The following is a 16,293-nucleotide window of genomic DNA, read 5'->3' as shown; positions in this document are numbered from 1 at the left end:
CAGCCAGCCCTAGGCTCTGTGGTTTAGACAGGAGTTACCATGTGCCTATTTCCGAAGAGACCTGTGAATGCTTCCATGTAGCGACGCATTCTTGGCAATGACAAAAAGTAGACATGTACCACAAATAAACCTTTAATGATTTTATGACCCCGAATCATCTCGGTTTGCGTGCAACCAGTTGCACGTAACAAAGATTAGCCATTTGCCCTGTTCTTCAGGAGGTAGTCCTCTACTTGAAGGACTGTTTAGTCTACAGAAATGTTCACGTTGCCACCTACTCTGTTTCCATTGCATTCCCCCCTCCACTGGTGTCTGAATCCACCTCTTAGCCGCAGTCCATATTGGTCCTGTGGTTTATTGACAAATGTGGCTGCTTGATGTGTTTTTTTCTCACCTGCAGAACCAGATGCAGGGCAAAAGGTACAAGCATGCATGCAAGCACAGGTAACTTGCTGCATGAAAAGGAGTTTGGGTGGCAGTTGTAGGAGTGGGGGAACCAAACAAGTGATGTGCATTGGGTGAAGACAGATCTGTGTCCCTCCCTTATTTGAACAAGACCATGTAAATGTGGCTCAAAATGCAGTGGAGGTGGGGTGGGGTGGGGGTGACCTCACCATGTTCTAGGCCCCCTAGTGTCAGCATGGCTTAAGTCCAGGTTAAAGATTATTATTATTATTATTATTAATAATAATAATAATAATAATATTACTTGTACCCCGCCCATCTGGCTGGGTTTCCCCAGCCACTCTGGGCAGTTTCCAACAAAGATTAAAAATACATCAAAATGTCACACATTAAAAACTTCCCTGAACAGGGCTGCCTTCAGATGTCATCTAAAAGTCTCGTAGTTGTTGTTCTCTTTGGCATCTGGTGGGAGGGCGTTCCACAGGGCAGGTGCCACTACTGAGAAGGCCCTCTGCCTGGTTCCCTGTAACTTGGCTTCTCACAGTGAGGGAACCGCCAGAAGGCCCTCGGCGCTGGACCTCAGTGTCCAGGCAGAACAATGGGGATGGAGACGCTCCTTCAGGTATACTGGGCCAAAGCTCACTAAGAAGGAGGAGCAGGAGAGACCTTGACGTTATTATGATTTATTGAATTTATATACTGCCCTATACCCAGAGGTCTCAGGGTGGTTCACAGAAAAAAATCAAAATATAAAACCACAAAATAAATAATCAAAATAAAAACAACCCAATAATACAACCCCACTCCCCAAACCCCACATTTTAAAAGGGCAAAGGATGTCAATCAAATCAATCAAAGGCCTGGCTAAAAAGGAATATTTTTGCCTGGAGACTAAAGGTGTATAATGAAGGCACCAAGCGAACTTCCCTGGGGAAAGCATTCCACAGATGGGGAGCCACTGCAGAGAAGGCCCGTTCTTGTGTTGCCACCCTCTGGACCTCTCAAGGAGGGGGCACACAAAGAAGGGCCTCAGAAGATGATCTCTGGGTCCGGGTAGGTTCATATGGAAAGAGGCGGTCCTTGAGGTATTGTGGTGGTGAGCCGTTTAAGGCTTTACAGGTCAAAACCAGCACTTGGAACTGGACCAGGAAACTAATTGGTATCCAGTGCAGCTGGACCAGGATCCGTGTAATATGCTCAAACCGTATTGTTCTGGTGAGGAACCTGGTTGCTGAATTCTGTGCTAGCTGAAGTTTCTGAACCGTCTTCAGAGGCAGCCCTACGTATAACGCATTGCAGTAATCTAACCTTGAGGTTACCAGAGCAACAGTAGTTAGGCTATCCCTGTCCAGATAGGGGCATAGCTGGGCCACCAGCCAAAGCTGATGGAAGCCACTCTGGGCCACTGAGGCCACCTGAGCCTCGAGCGACAGCAAAGGATCCAGGAGTATCCCAAGCTACGAACCTGCTCCTTCAGAGGAGGTGTAGCCCCATCAAGTTCCCCAACAACAAGTAGCACCTGGGCAGCAGCCCAAAGTAGACTCACAGATTACCTTATCACAGCCTTCCCTATGATGGTGATGTATTGCACCCACTGATCTATAAATTGGTCCATGCAAATTTTGTGCAAATAAACTACGGTAATCTTTTTTGGGGGTGATGCATTTATTTGGTTATGCATAAGTGGTCACTGTCATGTAACAAGTAGTGGTCCCAAATTTACTTTATTTTTTTAAAAAATATTTTTTTGATTTTTTAAAATTACAATTCTACAATCACAAATCCAACGTGCAATATAAAGACAAGATTCCATGGAATCTCCTGGATTCCCCTCCTCCCCTTTGTGGGTCCTATTGTTAACCATTTCCTCCCGCATCTTTTATAATAATCCAAATCTTTTACCTCTCCATTATATCCAAAATTCACCATTAAACTACAAGTGTTATTCCAACCCTACTAAAAACTCCAACGGTTCCAAATTATACTTTCTTTCTTTAAGCATTGCCTTCTACAAACACGTCTGAAGGCAAAAACTGCTAAAGAAAAAACCCTCCCAAAACTCAGTTAAAAACAGCAGGGAAATTTGCAGCAGATAAATTTAAGGGCAGCAGAGAGTAGATACCCAGTGCTTTTTTTTTTCTGGGTGGGGGACGCAGGGATACACATACCCCCTAAACATGGATCTTTGTACTTTTATGTATTTTTCCCGATTTGAACTATAAAATGGTGGTTTTCTTGAGTCAAAGTGACAGTACCCCTAAACATTTTTTTAAAGAAAAAAAGCACAGTAGACATCCATTGGAGAGACCTGCTCATCCTGCTGGGAATGCTTGTCAAACCATAAATGTCTTTGATGTTTTCTCGGGAAGTTCAGATAGTCGGCGCCTGTCATATCTTGACTGGAATGCTGTTCCGCGGAACAGGGGTAGCTGGGCTAAAATCCCAAAGCCACAGTTACAAATGCTGATTTTTAGCCACATCAAACCCCTCTCACAAGATACAATACATCCTATGATGAGGTATTCAACCTCTGAATGCAATATTTTGGGTGCCATGAGCAAATGGCCCTGACTTTTACGCCCCAGTAACGAACTCTCAGAAAAGCCCCAAGGCAAATGCAGAACCAATCCTATGAAAAAAACCCACCTGGTTTTCAGGGGAAGCATAATTAAAACTTTGCAGTGTTAAAAGCTGATGTCACTACTTCCTTCCACACACACACCCCCCCCGGTACATTTGATAATTCTGTTAATTACCTTTTCCGCGGTCCCGCCCTGTAGAAAGTGTGTGCAGAATCTCATGTCTACAACCCAACCCCAAATAGCTGCAAGTGTTGTAAAATTCAGGCTTGCAAGCATAGATTGGGACGTAGGCCAGATAACCCAGTAAATCAAAGTCTGAGCTCGCTGCTTCCAGAGGCAAGGGAAGGAGGCTCCTTTTTCCAGAACAAGATAAATAACACCACAGTTGTCATTTACTGCTGTACTTGCTGGTTCCCTCCCCAAAGGCCTAATAGACTGGAACTTTTTAAATTTTTAAGTGAATTTAACAGATCTTCAAATTAGAACTGCATTTCCCATAGGTTTGCTCAATTTTATTTTATTTTTGCACCTGCCAACCAGCTACTCATATTCTGTGCTCTGACCAGAAACATTATATTGTCTGTTGAACTTTGATGACTATAATTCTATAAATTCTGCCTTTTCCAGAAGCCTATTCATTTGTTCACTCTGCCTCCCACACATGCCATTGGCAGTTGTGTGGCGAGGATGGAGACCAGCTTGTTTCAACAATTTTTTCCAGCTGGATGTGTTTGTGTGGGGGGATATTTTAGATCTGTGCCTTAGGTTTTTATTTCCATTTTTTAAAGCCTACCCTTATTATTTTAATTGTTTTGTATGGTTGTAAATCACCTTGAGACACATGAGAGGATTAAAAAAAAATAAAAAAAAAATAAGATGAAACATATAAGCAGGGATGTCCTTGGCAGAACCCCCCTTGGTGGTGATGGTGACGACGACGACAACAACAACAACAACAACAACAACAACAACAACAACAACAACAACAACAACAACTTTATTTATACCCCGCCCATCTGGCTGGGTTTCCCCAGCCACTCTGGGCGGCTTACAACATAACTAAAACCATAATAAAAACATCAATCCTTAAAACCTTTTCTAAACAAGGCTGCCTTCAGATGTCTTCTAAAAGACAGATATTTGTTTATTTCCTTGACATCTGAAGGGAGGGTGTTCCACAGGGTGGGTGCCACTACCGAGAAGGCCCTCTGCCTGGTTCCTTCCTTGTAACTTCGCTTATTGCAGTGAGGGAACCAGAAGACCCTTGGAGGTGGACCTCAGCGTCCAGGCTGAGTGACGGGGGTGGAGACGCTCCTTCAGGTATACTAAGCTGAGGCCCATTAGGGTTTTAAAGATCAGCACCATCACTCTGAAATGTGCTTGTAGATGTACTGGGTGCTAGTGAAGATCCTTTAGGACCAGTGTTACGAATATTGTCCCATCAGCCACTCCCAATCACCAGTCTAGCTGCCACATTCTGGATTAGTTGTAGTTTCCGGGTCACCTTCAAAGGTAGCCCCACATAGAGCGCATTGCAGTAGTCCATGCGGGAGATAACTGGAGCATGCACCACTCTGGCAAGACAGTCTGCGGGCAGGTAGGGTCTCAGTCTGTGTACCAAATGGAGCTGATAAACAGCTGCCCTGGACACAGAATTGACCTGCGCCTCATGGACAGCTGTGAGTCCAAAATGACTTGCAGGCTGTGCATCCGGTCCTTCAGGGGCATAGTTACCCTGTGCTGTTAAGCTGTTAAGTGGAAAAGAAACAGGAGGGGTGGAAAAGGAAAAGAGTCAGATATGCCTGAAGGCAAGGGCCTCTGCGCATAACCAAAGTGTACTTTGACTGCATTTCAGTTTCTGCGACACTCCCAAACACCTTTTTCCACAATCTTCCTTCTATTAAAAACTTCTGATCCCAAATATTTTTGAGATCCAGTTCAGATTCATGACCTGCATGCAGCAATGCGTGAGCATCAATGCATGAGCTCTCTATATGCGGGAGGAGACCTGGTGGGGGTTGTTCGTAGGGGAGTCCCGTCCGCACGATGCACATGAAAAAGTGGATGAAGGAAGGATTGTGAGGTGACATCATTTCCTTTGTGTTTACAATGTTTTGCTCAAGCACTCAAAAATATTTAATCACCCATAGAACTGGCCTGCAACCTGCTGTTTGGTTAATGCCAACCTGGGTGCAATGTTCTTCCCCTGGTGCCCATCACTCAATGCCCTTTTGATCATGAGATGCTGAAGATGCGGTACCCTTTTATTCCTTGAGAAGTACGTAAACACTGAAGGAGGAACTTGGATGGAAGAGTGCCATTATTTCTCTCTTTTCAATGCTCCGATCAACCCTACTGGATCTTGACTTTTACCCAGAGCACTTGAAAAAAATGAATTCTGTCTGTGCGCATGCGCAAGCACACTCTCTCATCCTGTGCCTTGGTGGGGGGGGGCGCTCATTGGGTGGAGAGGAAAGAGGGGGCTCATGGCTACAGCTCAAGGACCCAAATGTGCCTATCGGCCTAAAATAAGGTTACCAGATTTTTTAAAAGAGTCCGGGGACACTTTTTTTTTTAAAGAAAAAAAGTTATTAAAATTGTTTTATTTTTTTAAAAAATTAAGAAGTAATAACTTCTTTTCTGTGGTCTCCTCCGTCGCGTGGCCTTCCTCTGGGCCCCGGCCTGCTCTCTTGGGAGTGCTAGCCATTGTGGAGTAGGCCCAGGTTGGGCCTGGGTTCAGCCATGTGTCCTTGCCCTCCCGGTGCTCCCCTACCTCTCCTTCTCAGCGGCAGCAGCCGCTCTCCTCCTTCTCCCTGCGTCGGCTCTGGGGTTTTCCTGGCCCTGGAGCACCGCTGGGCAGTCAGCCGGGTTCTCCTGCTCCCGTCTCGATTTGGGTCACGGGAGGGGGGTCAGCAGTTCCCCCAGTTGACGCGCCAGGCGTCCCCGGTTCCCCCTCGTCAGTGGCAGCGGCAGTCTCAATAGCCCGGAGCCAGCCTGGTAGCGCAGTTGGCTCTGGCTGGCTTCATCAGCTGCTCACTGCTGTGGTGGCCGCCATTTTCCCCTACCATCTGTGACTAGATTAAAGACTTTCTCGACATGTAACATCTAATTCCTTAAAAATCAGCACTGGCACACCACAGGGATTCATTGTATACATACCTGTATTCATTGTATACATACGATTGAATAGAAGAGTATACATAGAAGAGTATTGTATACATACGATTGAATAGAAGAGTGACTAGTGGGGTGCAGAAGAGTGACTAGTGGGGTGCCACAGGGTTCTGTCTTGGGCCCGGACTTATTCAACATCTTTATCAACGACTTGGATGATGGACTCAAGGGCATCCTGATCAAATTTGCACATGACACCAAACTGGGAGGGGTGGCTAACACCCCAGAGGACAGGATCACACTTCAAAACGACTTTGACAGATTGGAGATCTGGGCCAAAACAAACAAGATGAACTTTAACAGGGAGAAATGTAAAGTATTGCACTTGGGCAAAAAAAAGGAGAGGCACAAATACAAGATGGGTGACACCTGGCTTGAGAGCAGTACATGTGAAAAGGATCTAGGAGTCTTGGTTGACCACAAACTTGACATGAGCCAACAGTGTGACGCGGCAGCTAAAAAAGCCAATGCAATTCTGGGCTGCATCAATAGGAGTATAGCATCTAGATCAAGGGAAGTAATAGTGCCACTGTATTCTGCTCTGGTCAGACCTCACCTGGAGTACTGTGTCCAGTTCTGGGCACCACAGTTCAAGAAGGACACTGACAAACTGGAACGTGTCCAGAGGAGGGCAACCAAAATGGTCAAAGGCCTGGAAATGATGCCTTATGAGGAACGGCTAAGGGAGCTGGGCATATTTAGCCTGGAGAAGAGGAGGTTAAGGGGTGATATGATAGCCATGTTCAAATATATAAAAGGATGTCACATAGAGGAGGGAGAAAGGTTGTTTTCTGCTGCTCCAGAGAAGCGGACACGGACAATGTCAATCAACATCTTATGATCTCCTTCTACCGGTCAACAATAGAAAGTGTCCTTTCATACTGCATCACGGTGTGGTACGCTGTACGCTGGTTTGACATCATCTGATAGGAAGTGCCTACAGAGGGTGGGGAATACAGCACAAGATATTATGGGCTGTCTCATGAATCCACTGGATGAAATAGCGGAAGAACGTTGCCTCAGGAGAGTGAGGAAAATTCTCAGGGATGATTCACAGCCTGGCCGGCACTTTCTTGATCTCCTGCCCTCAGGCAGAAGATATAGAAGCATGATTAGTCGCACCAACAGGGTAAAGAACAGCTTCTATCCGTGGGCTGTTAGGCTGCTGAATGAAAAGATAACAACAGGGCAACTGACTTTCGGGTTTGGTGGGTGTGCATCAGTAAACAAGGGGAATTAAGACTAAGAGAGCTGAGTGGGGGGTGCTCGTGTAATCTCACTGTATACAAGTGACAATAAAGTATTTCAATTTTAATTTTGCCTCACTGGGAGTCTCCATATGATGTGTCTTGTGCCGTTAAAGCAATCACGCAACATTCCCTACTAATAAATCTACAACACTTAAAATACAAATCCGGGGACATTAAATGAAATCCAGGGACATTCCAGGGATGGATTTTGTCCGGGGACAGATTTGTAAATCTGGGGACTGTCCCCAGGAAACGGGGGTGTCTGGTAACCATAGCCTTAAAAGGTTAATGGCACATTCCTGTATTGCAGGGGCTTGGACTAGATCAGCCTTTCTCAACCTGTGGGTCCCCAAATGTTGTTGAACTACAACTCCCATCACCCCTAGCTAGCAAGGCCAGAGCTCAGGGATGATGGAAGTTGTAGTCCAACAACATCTGGGGACCCACAGGTTGAGAACCGCTGGACTAGATGATCCTCAGGGTCCCATTCAACTCTATGATTAGTGGAAGTGATGATAAGTTGCAGCGGCAAAGGCAAGAGCAGCTGAAAAACAAACCAAGCTTTGGAGTAACGAACCACGATTTGTATGCCCTTTTGCAGGATGACTTGTGATTTGTGGAACAAACAGTGGTTAAAAGAAACCATGGCTTAGTGTTATAAGCCATTTAAATACCAGTCAACAACTAGGCCACATAATCTCCTAAAATTTCCCCAAAAAGAAGCTTATAGTGATTTATATTCTTAAATAAAAGACACATCATAAGACAAGTTATATCGATGACTGGTGTATTATCTATATCTTTCTATGTATTCACTCTCAGTTATTTCTAAGAAATGAAATCCCAAAAAATTAGTATGAGCGATGCATTGTACATAATGTGAATTCATATCGTATTTTATTTATATGATTTATTATTCGCCATTTCTCCCTAAGGTTCCAGGGTGAGTTACAGCAATTTAATCATACAATTGAAAAAGTAAAACGGTTTGTATGCAATTATAAAAGCAGATAAAGCAATTCAAAGCAAAAGCACCAGGGTATAAATCAAATATTTCTGAGCATTATCTATTTAGATAATACAGTGGGTTGAACAGACTATCTTTGCTGAGATTATAGATAATGCTGCATTTGTGAGTATGCTTCCTACCCTGTGATTAATATTGTGAGAATAGCTATTAAGTAGCCTTATCATCAGAATAAGCCTCTTTAAGTCCTCCACATTTTTTTCTGTGGTGAATGGCTAGACTGCCCAAAGTTGCAAGGTGTCAACTCTAAAAAGACTCTAAAAAGTTTGATGGAGAGTAAAGAGGGGGGACATGCCTATATTGCAGTTAGGAAGCTTAACCATTCTTCTTTACCTAAGAACACTGGGATGATTAACATCCTTGCACAACTCTAATCCCCAGGGACAGAACTCACTTGAACAGTGATTCCTTAAGTATGTAGGACTGATAGGCCTCCAGTCACTAATTATCTCCATTTTTAGCTGCAGCCAGGAAGCAAACTCAGCTCTGCATCTATATGGGATCCACTCCTGTGCCTATTCTTTAAACCTTGCTTTCTCTTGCTGATATTATATCATAAACCACTGTATGATACTCTTGTTTTGTTTTGTTTTGTTTTGTTTGTCTAGATGCTGTTGTTGGCCACTGCTTCTTGCTTTCGCTGTTCCAAACTTTTCTCTCATTTGGAGAGAAACTTCGGAAGGCGGTGTGAAGAGTAGCTTGGACATAAATGATCCGATGCACCAATCCCACTCTTCCCAGGGAAATTTTTGTGTGGTGAGCAGCAGGCCTGGTAGGGAAAGGTGAATAGTTCAACTTCCCTGCTAACCCATCCCACCCCCGTCTGGAGTTTCTCCAGTTCAACCCCATATATTGGGAGTGTGAACAAGAGGGCTACCCCCAAACCATCTGATGAGCCTCCGGCGGCAGGCACGTTCTACCTCAAATCCAGGGGGAGTGACAAACGGCGCGCGGGGGGGGGGGGAGGGAAGGTGTATCTGGACAAATTTGACAGCCGAAATTTGGTGGCTCCGACTGAGCCCTTGGCGAGGAGCTGCTTCTTAGTCCCATGCGCCCCCTCACTTAGTTGGATCTCCTTAGGTAGAGGGGAAAGAAAGAGAGAGAGGGAGAGAGAGAGAGAAGAGATTTGCGATCATTTCATTTCATATACATACTATATGTCATGGCACATCCCCGCCCATCGGTGCACGTGCCGATCTAGCCTCCAAGACCTACTTGTGAGTAAAAAAAAGAACATGAAACTCGGTGGGCTTACTCGCGAGTAAACACGCAGGGCTTCTCCCCCCCCCTTGGATCCAGCAGTCTCTCAGCTGCTGAGCCCCCGGGGATATTTCCTCCCGTCCGCCCCCGGCTCCTTGTCTCTCTTGCTCAATGCACGCTCTCCTTCCTTGCCTCCCTCCCTCCCTCCCAGGCAGCGGCTACTGCTGCTGCCCCGCCTCCTCTTTGCTCGGGAGAAGCGCCGCCCAGCTTTCCCTTTAAGAGGTGCGCCTCCGAGTGACGTCTCGGCGAACGCAGCTCTTTTGGAATGTATGCAAATGAGCCCTCTCCCGCCCCGTCCAACGGCGAGGCGAGCCCGGCCCCTGCCAGCCAACGGCGCGCGGGCGCCGCTGAGGGGTCGGCCAATAGATGCAAAGCGCCGGCTCGCACCATATAAGGAGCGCCCTCGCCATAAAAGGCAACATTGTATCGCTTTATATGGGGGGAAAGGCAGCGCGGCAGGAGGAGGAGGCGGCGGCGGGGAGGAAGGAGGAGGAGGCGGAGGGAGCGAGGGGGCTCCCCGGGCCGGCGCGGGTCCTGCGTGGAGCGTGAGCGAGAGGCTCGCGAAGCGGGCGAAGGCGGCAGGGCAGAGCGAGAGCGCGGAGGGGGCCGGGCCCAGCCTGCCGGCTCCGGGGCCCATGGCAGCGCCGGCCTGACCCGACCCGTCCGTCCCACACTGGCGCTGAGAGGAGGCGGCGGCGGCACCATGTTACCCAGCGGGGCCGGGAACGGCGCTGCCGCCCTGCCCCGGAGCTCGGTCATGGGCATGGCGAGGACGTCCTCGGGCCGGCCGGGCGCGGGGCTGTCCCGCGGGGCGAACGGCGGCGGCGCTGCTTCTTCTGCTTCGGCGGCGGCGGCTTCTGCGGGAGTGCGCGGCGGCCCGGGCAACGGGACGGGCCCTCCGAGCGGCCCTGGGGCAGCCGCGGGTCGCTTCGAGCGCGACCGGGACTTGGGGGCGGCCGTGGCGGCGGCGGCGGCGGCGGCGAGCGACAGCGAAGGCAACTCGGAGTCTGGCGAGGAGGAGGAGCTGGTGGGCGACCGGCGCGGCGTGAAGCGGACTTTGGGCGACATGGAGCTCGGGGTGGTGGTGGGGGGGCCCGAGGCGGCGGCCGTGGCGGCGGCTGCAGCGGCGGGGGGCTACGGCGGGGCGAGCGGCGCCGTCAGCGGCGCCAAGCCGGGCAAGAAGACCCGCGGCCGCGTCAAGATCAAGATGGAATTCATCGACAACAAGCTGCGGAGATACACCACGTTCAGCAAGAGGAAGACGGGCATCATGAAGAAGGTAACCGGGGCGGGGGGAGAGAGGGCAGATCGCGTGTAAGGGGGGTTATTTCTGGATAATAGGGGTCCTGTGCTGCTCCTCTGCCTGTAGAAAGGGGATGGAGCTCTTGACATGCTCGGAAGCACCGTTGTCTCAGGTGCACGTGCTCCGTCGGAGCGCCCTGAGTCAATGCACCCGTCGGCTTTGGAGAGCAGCTCCGGGCTGGCTGGGTCTTGGGCAATTGACACCGGAAGGGGAGCCAGCCATGGGCCTAGCCAGCCAGCCCCGGCACCGGAAAGGCACGCCCCGCTCTGGCCCGGATTCAGCTCCAGGAAGGCCTCCCGCCGCCCCCCGGTCGTTGCGCGAGCCCTTCACTTCGAAATGCATCGCGGAAAGGGGGAAATGCAGCGGAGGGGTCACCTCGGATGTTTTCCCAGCCCGGGTTGCGTTCGGGTGAAAGGTCGGGGCAAATCCGTTGCAGCATCCTCGGGGGAGAAAGGTGCGCCTGTGTTTTGCAACAGGGGATTCCCCACCCCCCTCACGAGCCTGCAAATCGGTAGGCAAACTTGGAGACCCCTGTCCCTTACTTACCTCGTGCAGAAGAAGCCCCATTGAGTTCAGTGGGGCTGGGCTTGCAACATGCACGTGTTAGTTTGGGTGTGCTGGGTGTTTGCTTCCCTGTAAAGTGGCAGTGGGTGCAACTGACAGGCTGACCCAGAGCCTGGAACTAAACAAATCTCCAGCCAGTCCCCTGGTGGGATTCCTCTGCTGATCCCTCTAGTTTTGAGGGCAAGAATCACAGTGCCATCCTGTGCTTGTCTACTCAGAAGCAAGTCCTATAGAATTAAATAGGGATCACTCCCCACTGTGTACAGAGTTGAGCCTCTGTTGGGAACTGAGTCTGCAATCCTAAACATGGTTACTAGAGAGTAAGCCCCCATTAACCACAGAGAGACATACAGCCAAGTAGACCCACATAGGTTTGTGCTGTGGGTGAATCAGGCTTGACTCAGGGATAAGGAACTTGTGGTCTTCCAGATGAGGATGGACTTTGATTTCCATCGATCCCAGCCCATTGTCAGGGGTCAGAGACTATCGGTTCTCCATCCCTGATTTAAAGCTTGATTTAGGGACGCGGGTGGCGCTGTGGGTAAAACCTCAGCGCCTAGGGCTTGTCGATCGCATGGTTGGCGGTTCGAATCCCCGTGGCGGGGTGAGCTCCCGTCTTTCGGTCCCAGCTCCTGCCCACCTAGCAGTTCGAAAGCACCCCTAAGTGCAAGTAGATAAATAGGTACCGCTTTATAGTGGGAAGGTAAACGGCGTTTCCGTGTGCTGCGCTGGCTCGCCAGAGCAGCTTCGTCACACTGGCCACGTGACCCGGAAGTGTCTCCGGACTGCGCTGGCCCCCGGCCTCTTAAGTGAGATGGGCGCACAACCCTAGAGTCGGACACGACTGGCCCGTACGGGCAGGGGTACTTTTACTTTTAAATGTTAGGGCTCCTTCTTGAGACAGGCTTGCCCCTTAATGTGTTTTTTTAAAAACTTTCTTCCTGTTTAGGAACAGCATTAAAAGTTATTTATGATTCTAATAACTTTTGATGCTGTTGGAGGGGACCTTGAGGGTCATGTAGACCCTAAAATTGAGTCTCATACTCTACCTACTGAGCTACTTCTCAAGCTTAAAAAATGATTTGTTTAGCAACTATGGTTAAGATTCATCTAACAAACCCTGTCAACAGAAGCCCTACACAGCGACTCCCGTTTGTGCAGTGGGGCTATCCCTGCCCCTATGTGTCCCTGAAATTGGCTGGGTTTGGGGTCGGAATAACCTCCAGGACAATGTGTGGGGTAGCAGAGAGGGATCATGCCATCTGGCAAGCTGAAATGGTTGTGCAGATGGGACAAGAACAACCGGATGCTGAATTATTCCTTTTGCTTTTAAATCTGGGTTTTAGGTTAGCAGAATCATTTTCTTCTTGTTCCCTTGAGGATGGCACAGTTCTCCCCGTTCACTGCAGTGTTTTATCTGAATTTGTATAGGATGCTGCAAGAGCAATCGCAAACAACTTTGGTTTAGGAAGAGGCAGATAAGGATAGGGCCATAGAGTTTTATAAAAGTATGCATGCATCTTGCAATACTAGATCCTGGGACCACTCAGTTAAAACTGAATGGGCGAGCAAAAGAAAGTTGAACTATGAAATTCTCTCCCACAAGGGTGTAGTGATGGACACCAACTTGGATGGCTTTAAAAGAGATTTAGACAAACTCATGGAAGTTAATGCAACTAGCCACACTGCCTTGTGTTTTGCCTCCATTGTCAGAAACAACATGCCTTTGAATAACATTTGCTGAGAATCACAGGTGGGGAGAGTGCTGTTGCACCAATGTCTTGCTTGCAGGCTTCCCCACAGGCGTCCGGCCGGCTGCTGTGAGAAACAGGATGCTGGACTAGCCATGGGCTTTTGGACAGATCTAGCTGAGCTCTTCAAATCTTGGTTGCCAGACTAGGATTTAAGCAGTCCAGACAACCTGTAGCAGTCCAAATTGTGGCCTGTATGAAGCTTTGGGAGTTGTATTGTGCCATAAGCTTATGTCACAATTCAGTTACTAGTCTTTAAGGTAGCCCTGAGACTCTTGCTTGTGTTAAAACCATCAACGATGTTTGAGGTGTCAATACCAGACTTTTAAAAACACAGTGGTGCAGAACTTTCCATTTTGGTTAATATTCTCTCACTCCTTCTGTTCCTCCTTCTTTGTCAACACATAGAAATCATTAATACAGTAATAGTGATTTATCCCATTATAGCTACGTCCTTACATATACAGTGGACGCTTGGGTTGCGAACATGATCCGTGCGGGATGCACGTTCACAACCCGCAGTGTTTGCAACCCGCGTCTGTGCACGCGTGGGTTGTAGTTCGGTGCTTCTGCACATGCACAAAGCGCGATTTGGCGCTTCTGCTCATGTGCGACCGCCGACACCCAGAAGTAACCCTTTCCGGTATTTTCGGGTTTCGGCAGTCCGTAACCTGAAAAAACGCAACCTGACGTGTCTGTAACCTGAGGTATGACTGTATTGGCTTATGGTGCTATAACTTTTTTGCCTGGGGAGATGCTTATTTTCCTCAGGTGAGTCATAGGCTTGTTTGCTACAAAGTTGCTGGGCAGGCCGAAGAAAAGGATGCAGCGTGCACCAAGGGCTCATGTATGCACTGTTCACAGTGGTTGCTGTGCCACTTGGGCCTCATAGGGTGTAAGACAGGGAGGCCAACAGTAGGTGGAGCTAGAGTCAGGGATGCAGCCAAGTCATTCTACATTTGCCCCTGTTCTTCTCCCCTACGGCTGCCAGACTGGTGACTGGGAGTGGCCGCTGGGACCATATAACACCAGATCTACATTGGCTCCCAGCACAATCCAAAGTGTTGGTGCTGACCTTTGAAATCCTAAACAGCCTCGGCCCTGTATACCTGAATGAGCGTCCCCACCTGCAATGTTCAGCCTGGACACTGAGGTCCACCTCCGAGGGTCTTCTGGTGGTTCCTTCACTGCAAGAAGTGAAGTTACAGGGAACCAGGCAGAGGGCCTTCTCGGTAGTGGCGCCCTCCTACCAGATGTCAAGGGGAAAAGGGGGTTGCTGAGGCTGAGGTGGGGGTTGGCTGAGGATAGACTTGTGGGCTAGCTCACATGCAGCAGCATCCACTGGACTGGTAGTAAAAGGGCAGGCAGGTAGAGGCTGATTCAGGGTAGTGGGGCAGTGTGCCATTTGCGCTCTACTGAGAGTTTCTAGAATCCACTAATTTATTTAATATTACAGATGAAGGCGTGGTTTGAGAATGCATCATTCAGCCCCCTTCCAGAAGCTATGCAGGTCTGGATGGGAGCTCCATGGTGACCACCTCAGGTTTCATTGTGGAATAAAAGCCCAGATATAACTGCATAAAATAAAATTGCAGCTTGCTTTATTTTTGATCAACAACTCCACAGTATATATAGGAAAGTCCCAACATTCTGAATGTGTTTTAAGTGTTTTGAACGTGTTCCCACTCCTAGAGCCCCGTCCCAAGTATTAGACATCTTTACCTGAGCTGCAAAATATAATTTTTTAAAAAAGGCAAAGGGTACACACCCATAGAAACATCACGTGCAAGTGCAACTCTTCCTAAACCACTCAAGCAGTTGCTCAAAGAGAATGACAATTGTTCCCTTCCCTGCCTTTTAAGGGGGTGAAACAATGCTGTTTGGCTAAAACCCCCATAAACCCTGACCATTGGGCTTGGTAGAGGAGTTGGTTCAGTAGAAACAGTGAAAAGTAAACTCCACTTTATTTTAAAGCACGTATGTGGAACTTGTGGCTTTCCAGATGTTCGCCTCCAGCTCCTACCAGCCCCAGGCAGCATGGCCATTGGAAGTTATGCTCCAGCAATAACTTTACGTTAGCAAACTGTATCCCAGGAAGCTGGCTCACAGATTTTCAGAAGCATCTTGAAGCCATCATCCTTAAAGTTGTTTGGAAGTTGATAAGTTTGGAAACTGGTGTGTTTTGCAGCTTGGCTTCTATGCCCCAACTTAATGGTGAATGTCTCCTGATGAGCAATGATTAGGAAACAGTGACAAATCCCCAAAAGGGAGTGGTATCTTTTTGCCTGAAATCTGTAAGCGATTGCTGCAGCTCCTTTCTCTTCTCTGTGAGTGTTTCTCTCTCTCTCTCTCTCTCATATATCATTGTAGTTTCTGAGCATAAGACTCATGCTGCATCAGATCAAGACTTAATCTCGTCCAGCAACCTGTCCACCTCTTCCACCAGTGGTCATCCAGGCACACCCTAGCAGCAGCCTCCCCCCTCTCCCCATTCATAATCTGAACCTAGAGGGCTCCATTCAGCTACTATGAGTGACAGAGTAATGCCTAAAGCATTTCTGCCCCTACTTTCCCACCGCATGGGTGGTATTCAGCTGTTTTTCTCAGAGGAGACCTGTTGAAATTAATGGCCCTAGCTAAGCCATGCGCATGAATTTTCAGTGAGTGTACTCGGAGTAAAACGTAGTTGAATACTGCTCTGTGTTTTCCAAGGCAGCTTGCAACCTGAAACAGTACTAAAATTAATTTTAAACAACAAACCCCCCCACAAAAGGTAGAACACCAGTAAGATAAAACTAGCAAACCATTTTTATCTTCTTTTTAAAAAGCTAAGATTTAAACAGATTTTGCTGGGTTCCTAAATGCTAACAGCGGAGATGCTGCGTAAACATGTCTGGGGAGGGTGTTCAAGAAATGGGGCAGCATCACAGACAAGGTTTAATCCCAGGAGTGTCTTGTGTGAAGACCTAAGTCGCCA

At 48.3% G+C, this 16,293-nt stretch overlaps 1 protein-coding gene across 2 annotated transcripts in view; it reads left to right on the top strand.

Moving 5' to 3' along the window:
* The first annotated feature begins 10,271 nt into the window (after nt 1–10,271).
* The window catches only part of SRF (serum response factor), a 66,458-nt gene continuing 60,436 nt past the window's right edge, over nt 10,272–16,293 (top strand). For both annotated transcript variants that reach the window (XM_053383404.1, XM_053383403.1), the window contains exon 1: nt 10,272–10,977. In XM_053383404.1, the coding sequence (XP_053239379.1) occupies nt 10,402–10,977 (576 nt within the window). In that variant the 5' untranslated portion in view covers nt 10,272–10,401. The remainder of the gene's footprint in view (nt 10,978–16,293) is intronic.

This window comes from Podarcis raffonei, chromosome 3 (genome assembly GCF_027172205.1).
Source record: "Podarcis raffonei isolate rPodRaf1 chromosome 3, rPodRaf1.pri, whole genome shotgun sequence".
Taxonomy (NCBI): domain Eukaryota; kingdom Metazoa; phylum Chordata; class Lepidosauria; order Squamata; family Lacertidae; genus Podarcis; species Podarcis raffonei.
The sequence above is the reverse complement of the archived record's forward strand: the minus strand, read 5'-3'. Positions and strand labels throughout refer to the sequence as shown.